Source organism: Arachis duranensis, chromosome 2 (assembly GCF_000817695.3).
Source record: "Arachis duranensis cultivar V14167 chromosome 2, aradu.V14167.gnm2.J7QH, whole genome shotgun sequence".
In the NCBI taxonomy this organism is placed as follows: domain Eukaryota; kingdom Viridiplantae; phylum Streptophyta; class Magnoliopsida; order Fabales; family Fabaceae; genus Arachis; species Arachis duranensis.
In genome coordinates this window covers 12,818,236-12,827,169 of record NC_029773.3, presented here as the reverse complement: position 1 = coordinate 12,827,169, position 8,934 = coordinate 12,818,236, and the positions used below count along the sequence as shown (strand labels likewise).

The window sequence follows — 8,934 nt, the reverse complement described above, 5'->3', positions numbered from 1 at the left end:
CCTAACATCGTCAACACTAGCAAAACCCTCAACTTGCAACCTACCCAAAACCCTATTAGCCCTGTTAAGGTACCCTAAACTATCAGCAAACCTTTTCAATCCAAAATTAACAGACCCCAACAACTGCAATGCCATTGCAACAGTCAATTTAGGTTTGTTATCACTATCATCACTATCCAAAGCCTTTAATGCCCTATGAGCAAAAGAAAGAGCTTTTTCAGGGTCCTCACCTTCTTGTTCAAGTTTTAGACCAATCTTCAAAGAAGCCAAACCAAGCTCTCTCTCTTCAAAAACACGTTCCATTTGGTTGAAAATTTTCACCATTTCCGATGAGGTCTCTGCTGACTCAAAAGCCTCTTCAAGGTTCGATTTTTCCATGCTTTTTCGCTGCCTTGAGGGCACCTGAGAGGTCCTCTCGACGAGAGTGCTCGTGTTTCGAAATGGGATGGCGACAAAATCGTTTTTTCCGGCGAGAAATTGGTGGGATTTCGTGCATTGGTTGCTGTTAAAGAGTGAATTTGAAGTGCGTGTTTTGGGAACGAGAGAAGAAGAGAAGGAAGTTGATCTGCGACGAGTGAGAAGAGAGAAGAACGCGATTGAATTCGAGACCTTTCTCATGTTTTCTGTTGATGGTGAATCAAATCGCTTTGTGCTGTGTTTTTTGGTTGACAGTGTTAAACCTTTGCAAAACCCTCCATTGATCAGAATCATCAAAACTCAAGTGTCTTAAAAGTAACAGTAAACGACGTCGTATATTAATTTATTAAAAACATGTGAAAAAATAATATAATCTTAAAATAAATTTGAAACCAATTTTATATATTTTATTTTAATAATATAAATTATTTTTATATAATTATATAAAAGTTAACTTAAATAAAAAAATATAAAAATATTATTCTTACAAGTTGAAATATTATTTTTAAATTAATCATAAAAAGTTCGAGAACTAAATATCTTGATGTATGCAGGCAAAATTTTTGAAGCACTTAATATGAAAAACAATGTTGCAAATAAATTATGTATAAATGTAATAAAAAATGCTTTATAAATATTTTAAATTAATCATCACATATTTATGAATATTTATGTATGTTTCACAAGTGTTTTTAGTAGAGTATTCAAACATAAAAATAATCAAATATTTTATGGTGAAATAATCAAACTATATCGCATTTATAAAAAAAAATTATAAAATTTTCCTAAAGACTCTTGTTAAACTTACTTCAATTATAAAATTTTCAAAAATTCTTTTCTTCATTAGATGCATAATATATTCAAAATTTCAAATATTTTAAAACTATACCTTTTTAAAATTTTTGGATTCTTTAAAAGTTAAAACATGAAAGGTCGCCTTAGAATTAGAAGTATAAAGTTAAAAACAAACCCTTGTAGGTTCACTCTTGGTCCTTCCAAATCCAACACTGCAATACAATCTAATACAATCTAATACAATCTAATTAATCTTCAAATTCCAATGAATCTATTTACATCAAAGAATATTGTTTCTAATTTGCATACTGGTAAACAAAGAAGGGCAATCATGACATGGAAAGGAACAAACCATAAGAACTTTGGATTTACAGTGCTTGGAAAGCAGAACCTCCCAAACAAACATTCCTCTATTTCAAAATAAACAAGATTAACACTCACATGCAATTGTATTCATGTAAAGTTGGTAGTCGAAAACTAATAAATAGACAAATTTGACTAAATTGTCATCTAACAGTTCTCGACTATCAAACTTCATACGAAGACAACTGTATGTAAGTTTTCACCAATAAATAAATGCCGCTTCGACTAAATTGTTATATTAATTGGTTTCTATTTTCATTTTCAAAATTTTGTCCAAGGAAAAATAAAAAACAAATGAAAACAATAAAATTATGTTTCCACTGTGATCTGGTTTTCCTTCACAAAATTTTGAAAAGAAGAAAAAATTCGATCGACCCGTAACGTATCCAAATACATTGATTTTTGCATGTCCTAATTTAGTCAAAACGACAATTATTTTGAAAGAGAGAACAATGAAATGACAAAGCCTTCACTCAAAAGCTTCTAGAAATGTTTGGATTTACAGTGTGATTTTCTGGAGGTGCGCTATAAATATCATCAAAATGAAGATTCATTGCTCCTGCTTCTAAGTCATCTATGAGTGCTGTTCTTGAGAGTTGGTGATTATAATCTCTCCAGTGCAAGTTTTGTTGTTCTTCTTCATCTTGACCCTCTGACCCTCTATCAGAAAATCTGTCATGGTAATTAAAAGCATTTTGGTGATTGAAATCCGGAGGCTCGAAGAAGCTTGTTTGACCCTGGCCGCCCTGCCCCTGACGGCTTCTAGCCCACCAATGGCTCCGTGTCGTTGGCAGCAGATTGTTCGCATTTCGATCCTCAATCAGGCTTTCCTTAAAGATGGGGGCTGAAGTAGAAGCCCCGAGATGAGAAGTGGCTCGATCGTCACAAAAGTCATTCAAGTAATGTTCGTAGCCAGGTTCGTTTTGTGTCGTGTTGGAAGCCATCCAATTTCCGGGATGATGCTCGGTTACTTCAAATGGATCGTCCGGAATATCCCTCGATGTTACGCCATGTGGTTGAGAAGTATAGTACCAATCGAGAAGATAGGGATGGTTGTTTGGATTAGACTCGATTAGCCACAACGAACCTAAATGATTGCCGGTTGCAAACGGCATATCCCGGGACACAAACCTGTTTCTGTCTCCATTGCTTCCAAAGTTAGGGCTACATCTCCATGTTCTAGGAGGGGAATATATGTCCCTGTCTCCGTATCCATTTCCTTGTCCGTGTCCATGTCCATGTAACTTTTGTTCTCTGAAGGTTTTCAGATTTAACAAGACTTGCTTCCCTTCAGCATTTGGTTCCCATGAAGGGTAACTACTCTGAAAGCTGCAATGACACGGTTAAGTTTACGAATATTAATTTATGCAAGAATGAAAGTCGGTTTATCAAAACAGTCAAGGACTTTTCAGATAGAAGGGCAGCCCAGTGAACGAGCATCTCGCGTTAACAGTGTCCAGGGAAGGGCCGTATCCAAAGGGTGTAATGTACGCAGCCTAACTTGATAATCACATCAGTGATTGTTTCTACGACTTGAACCCGTGACCTTAAGGTCACACGGAGACAACTCAACAGTTGCTCCAAGGCTCCCCCTCACATAGAAGATGTATTGGAAATTTATCACATGGAATGTTTCCTAAAGTTAGATTCAAATTTATGTGAAATGCTTCTCAAATGCTTCTACATAAATTTGGTCATGAACATACCTCAAAAATGATTTCTCCATCTTGCCCTGAGAACTCCTCCGGCTGCGAGGCGCATTGTAAGGGGAACCATAACTACTGTTTCCATGCTCTTGAAAATTGAAGACGCTGAAACTGTGACAATAGCATACAACAAAACATAATTCATATTATCTTCCTAAGTCCAAAGAAGAGAGGATCCAAACCGAAAAAGAATAAATTTATAGTTAGCTAACCTGCAAACATGACCAACACCTTCGACATCCACAGTGAAGTCTTGAATGAACTGCAATATATCATCAACTCGCTGCAAATTGGAAAAAAAAAGTTAATATATTATATATTACATGGCATAATTAGTAAATATGTCTAAATAAATACGACAATGACCTTCGGAACAACGAACAGAAGTAAGTATGGAGTGAGGAAAATTGAAGCCATCTCCTCGAGTAACATCATCCCAGTATACTGCATCACATAAGAAAAAGTATGGTATCATTAGAAGCGGCATTAAAACCTATGCAATAGTGTAAACAAAAAATAACATAGAAGGGTCGGTATAGCTAGAGAGTACCTGGAATAAGGTTTCGAACTCAATTCGAACCATTTCAGTACTTTCTTTGCCACGCCATCTCTTTGGCATATAATGTGTATGATGAACTACCATAGACATTGCTCCTTCGGGGTCTAAGACCAGAAGCTCATTCGAAATTGCAGCTCGGCTAATGGCAGTTATAGTTCCAAAAACAGCAGCATACCAAAACAAGTTCCGACCAAATATCTGCATTGTTTTTATGTTTTGAGATGAGATTAAACGTTAGGAAAGTTATTATTAATCACTGTCCTGGCATGTTTGTATCTTAGCATCAGCAAATGCAGAGAGTAATACTTACATGACCCTCAAGCAGAGACTCGTCCAGGAAAGCGATGATGATAAGGATTGCAGCAAAGCCACCGGATACAAAAGAGATGAATTTTGCAATGATGGATATGATAGGCGTAGGAAACTGCTTCAGATAATCGGAAGCATGTACTACACTGCTATTAATCCGATGCTTGAAGAAATGTTCCACCTATAACATGTATTATTGTTAATCTTGAGCACAAAAGCAAGAGAAAATACAAGGGAGATTATGACCAGAATCGTAACAAGAACCTATCACTACAAAGCTAGTGATAGCTGTACAGAATATGAATTCCAAACAAGTAATAATATATCATGAATGCAAGATTGCAAATTTTTTACCATATTCAAAATGTATGCAATGACACACATGCCAAATCGAGAAAAATATCGTATTCCTATGAGTAATAGTCGATTACCATTCAATAAGGATTATTCTGTTCACCTTTGCTAGTACTATTTTATTTTATTTTATATTTTTGGTGACTAGCATAATTCTTTTATTTAAAGATACTAACATGGCTCTCATGCAAAAGGTAAAAGACCCAGGGAAAGGAAAGGCTCAAGAACATAATGATGATACCTCATTGAATTCCCTAAAGATCCACCTTGACAAATTTGACCATCTTCGAGATGAAGCTGTACTTGGGTGATTATAAAATTGTTCAGCATGCCTTAGGAAGAGATATACTAGCATGAATATGACAAGAAATGGAGAAAGGAAAAGCATTGCAAGCCCCACAACCGTAAGCCTCTTCCTTAATGTCCTTGGATTCGACACAAAATCCCTTCGGACGTAAAAGTTTCTGTGGAGAAAGCATGTTCAAAGAAGAAAACATTAATTAAAAATGAAATGATAAAATGAACACCCTCATATAAATCACTTAAATATATTGCCACATAAATGATATATTGATATAATGAAAATTATAACACGAACCATGAGTATCCAAAGCATTTTAGCTAAAGGGAATACGGTTTAACAGTTATTAAAATAGAATAGTGTCAAATAGGTTAGAGAAGTATCATTCAATTAGCACACAAACTTCAGGTCAAAGAGTTATTCATTTTCGGTTAGTGCATTAACCGAAAAAGGCCAATCTCTTTCTCTCTGTTTAGGCTCTACTGTCTATCATTCACAATTTTACTATTTTGACATTACAACAAAAAAACAAATTTCATTACTTGCCAAATTAAACATATAAATGTTAACCCCATTAAATTAAAAATTGAAGTATTCAACACATTTAATTGAAATATAAGGGTGCGTTTAGTTTGCGTTTTCATTTTCTATTTTCATTTTCAGTGTTATCTGTTTTCTGGATTTTGTGAATGAAAAAATGAAAACAGTGAAAACAATAAAATCCTATTTTCTATTTTCACCTCCTGTTTTCACTTTTTCTTTCACAAAATCCAGAAAACAGAGAACACTAAAAATGAAAACAGAAAATGAAAATGCAAACCAAACGCACCCTAAGAATGCAAAAGATAACCCTGTTAATGTGTAGTTTGTAAACAGCAATATATGGCATTTTACAGCTCTACATAAGGATAAAAAAAAAAGGATTTAAGGTTTTTGAGGGATTTGTTCAAGGCCATGTATTAACAAGTTGTGGTATCAATAGTTTCTTCGTGAGGACCCCTAATCTTCTGTTGTACACACACACAACTGACTGATATGGAATACACTGCTTATACAACAAAAGGATATGCATATAATATTTACCTATCAAACATGCTTTGCAGTATGCACCAATTCAAAGTCCACTCCAGGGTCTTGGTTAGTATTAGACGATGCTCTGTTCCATTTGGATCAGATTTCACTTTAGGACCAGCACCGGGGACCCATTGAGAGATTGGAAAAGCAAGCACACCCTTGTTAAGCATTCCAATCAAGTAGTTCTCCTTCCGCATCAACCTCATCACCATGTCATGAGCAGAAAGATCCTTTACGACACACAGCTGTCGTGAACTTTGCACCAGAACAACCTTTTCAATAATCGTAGCCCATGGCATGGTTTGAATTTCATTGTCGGTAACATGAAGACTACATAAAATCACAGTAATTAGGCAAAATTAGATATATTTCATTAATGCAAAAGTGATCACTTCCTTCAAATACATTTAACTGTTTATAGTTCATACTTACCTATCATAGTAAAACTGTCGGATTTCCAGAACATCCTTTAGTTGAGCAAAGAACCTCAAGAAGCAGAATATCCAATATGTAGAAAATATTCCTAGGTATCCAACAATGATAACTTTCGTCAGCGTTAGCGGGGTTAAAGGGTGTCTATTAAGAGCTTCTTTAGAAAGATCACAGGGCTTCATTCCGGATTCAACTGCATCCATCCCACATTTCGCATTACGGAGCCCATTCCAATCAACATATAACAAAAAGAAGCCTGAAAAGCATATGGTGAATCCTAGACTAAGAAGTTCAACAATCCACTTTGTAATGATGCACCAAAGCCCCTTTTCACAGTAGTAGCTGTAAAGCCTTTCAAAGAAGAGATCCAAATCAGCGATCGGTTCAACATTTAGGCTCTCGCCATTAAGAAGCCCTGAAGGGCTTTCACTGCCTGGACTCGGTAACCTTCTATAATCAGACAATTCGACCTCTGGTGGAACATCCTGAAGTAAACCTTCTGTTACTGATGATTTACCTTTATTTTTCCATTTGAAGATACTGAAAGAACTTGCATCTCTTTGTCTGCCAAACATTGTTCACAGACACGGAAGGCGGGCATAAACAGCCAGTCCATGCCCCAAATACCTAAATGGTAAATTCTACAAACAATACAAAATCAAAATTAGTGTCTTATCTTCCAGAGACAGCACAAAAATAGAAAATTACGAGATACTATGTCATAATTTAGCATTCTAAGCTACAAATTGAACAAGCATTACAAAAATTTATGAGTGTGGGCTGCTGCTAATACAGTTGTCCTATTCAGACACCCAACACAAGTTCAAAGAGCACAAAATAAATTAGTAACTCAAGAAAAATGGTAAAACTCCTTAAGGACTAAGCTGTTATATCATCAGCTTCAATCAGCTCCATAAAAGATATTGTCAATGGCATCTATGCTTACGAAAGAATGCATTTATCATAAACTACCTCAAAGCAATTTCCGCACTAGTATAACATATCTATGACAGCACATAACACAATGGACTGAATGTGCAGAAAAAAACCATAAAACATGGCACACGAATGTACGGCCCGAATGCATAGGATCATGTCCAAACTAATCGACAAGAAACAGATAAAGTTTCTGACCTCATCAGCCGAGGACATGCTACAAGAAGATTTGTCCTTTTTTCCCCATTTGGAAAGGCATTGGATATAGGAAGGATTATAAACCTTCTTGTCTTAGCATGAAACTAAAATCCCCGAATAAGTAATAGCTAAGCCTAAGTTACAGAGCATCAAAATTAAGCCAAATAATCCAATACAGTGGGGCGTTTAAGTGAGACACAGCATCAAAAGACAATGCATTGCATTTGCACATATCATGAATGATCACTACACAAAGGTACAAATTCTGTATACACCTTTAAACACTAGTAAGCAGAGCTAAACCAGTTAAAATAAATAAATAAAATAAAAGAGAACTAGTCTTGGCAGCAAAACATAATTCCACTAAACAAAAAACGCATAAAAAGCAATACTTGTGAAACGCAAGAAACAAAATAAAATTAACAATCTTCCTGAATCATTCGCAAACCCTTTATTCAGTATAACGTAAAACCACAGGAAACTAAGCAAAACATGAAAAGGCTGTGCTTTTGAGCAACCCCATGATTTAAAAAATGGAAATTTATGCATATAAAGAGGGAAAGAATTTACCTTGAACTAAGAAGAGGACATGGGGAAAGTGTTGTTGGATAAAAAGAATTTAGGGATACCCAAATAGGTAAATGAAATTGAAAGGCGGAAAAGGGCAGTGAAAGCTGAAGAATTGAAAGGATGAGACAAGTTTGGAAGGTGATTGAATGAAACCAAGCGGTGATTGAAGAAGACAAAGAAAGGAAAAAGAGAAGAAGAAGAGAAAGGGTTTTCTTTTTAATTTTGTTTCTTATGGTTGCGTGGAAGAAGAGGAAATTACTGTGTCAATCAAAAAAATGGAAAACATATTATAAAAAAAATTGATATTTGATATGATATGATTTTGATATAAGGTTTTAATTGAGTTTGGTTGTGAACAAGTTCTTCTCTTCAGCTTTCTAATTCTTGGCTTTGCAACGTAGTTGCGTTGGAAGGAGAGAGGAACAAGAACAACTAAAAACGACTAGGAAGCGTAACAATGAGGGTAATTCTTCTTTCTTTTTTTAATTATTTTTTCTTTAAAACTTTAAATATTATTTAATCTCATGACTTTTAAATATTTTCATTTTGAATTTAACTTTGTCCTTTGTAGTTTCAACTTTCAAATCCCAAAAAGAAAAAAAAATACTAAACTAATTAATTTTTTAATAAAATAATTTTAAATTTGTATCTTCAAATATAAATTTTATGCAAAGATAATCACTTAAAAATAAAATATTATTTTGAGATGCAAATATTATTGCTAGAATTTAACTTCGTAGTTTCTAATCCAAAACTTTAAATATAATTTAATCCCATAACTTTTAAATATTTTAATTTTGAATTTAACAAATAGTTTCGAATTAAAAAACGATGTGTTTGAGATGAAAATCAGTTATTATTAGAGTTTTAATCTTGATTTATTATTATTCTAAAATAATTTTAAACGTATATTTAATTAC

The 8,934-nt window shown here is 34.4% G+C and overlaps 2 protein-coding genes across 2 annotated transcripts in view; both read right to left on the bottom strand.

Annotated features, from left to right (window-relative positions):
- The window catches only part of LOC107473583 (protein KINESIN LIGHT CHAIN-RELATED 2), a gene marked incomplete in the record, with an annotated part of 3,271 nt that extends 2,569 nt beyond the window's left edge, over positions 1-702 (bottom strand). Inside the window, 1 exon segment of the mRNA XM_016093145.3 lies at positions 1-702. Within this exon segment, the coding sequence (XP_015948631.3) occupies positions 1-618 (618 nt within the window).
- Positions 703-1,457: 755 nt separating this feature from the next.
- On the bottom strand, positions 1,458-8,451 carry LOC107473584 (autophagy-related protein 9). The gene is made up of 10 exons (XM_016093146.3): positions 8,015-8,451; positions 6,311-6,951; positions 5,888-6,208; positions 4,745-4,967; positions 4,151-4,330; positions 3,832-4,038; positions 3,648-3,725; positions 3,494-3,564; positions 3,282-3,392; positions 1,458-2,904 (listed from the first exon to the last, which is right to left on the bottom strand). The coding sequence occupies exons 2-10, from the start codon at positions 6,883-6,885 to the stop codon at positions 2,049-2,051; spliced, it is 2,622 nt and encodes an 873-aa protein (XP_015948632.1). The 5' UTR covers positions 6,886-6,951; positions 8,015-8,451; the 3' UTR covers positions 1,458-2,048.
- Positions 8,452-8,934: the final 483 nt, after the last annotated feature.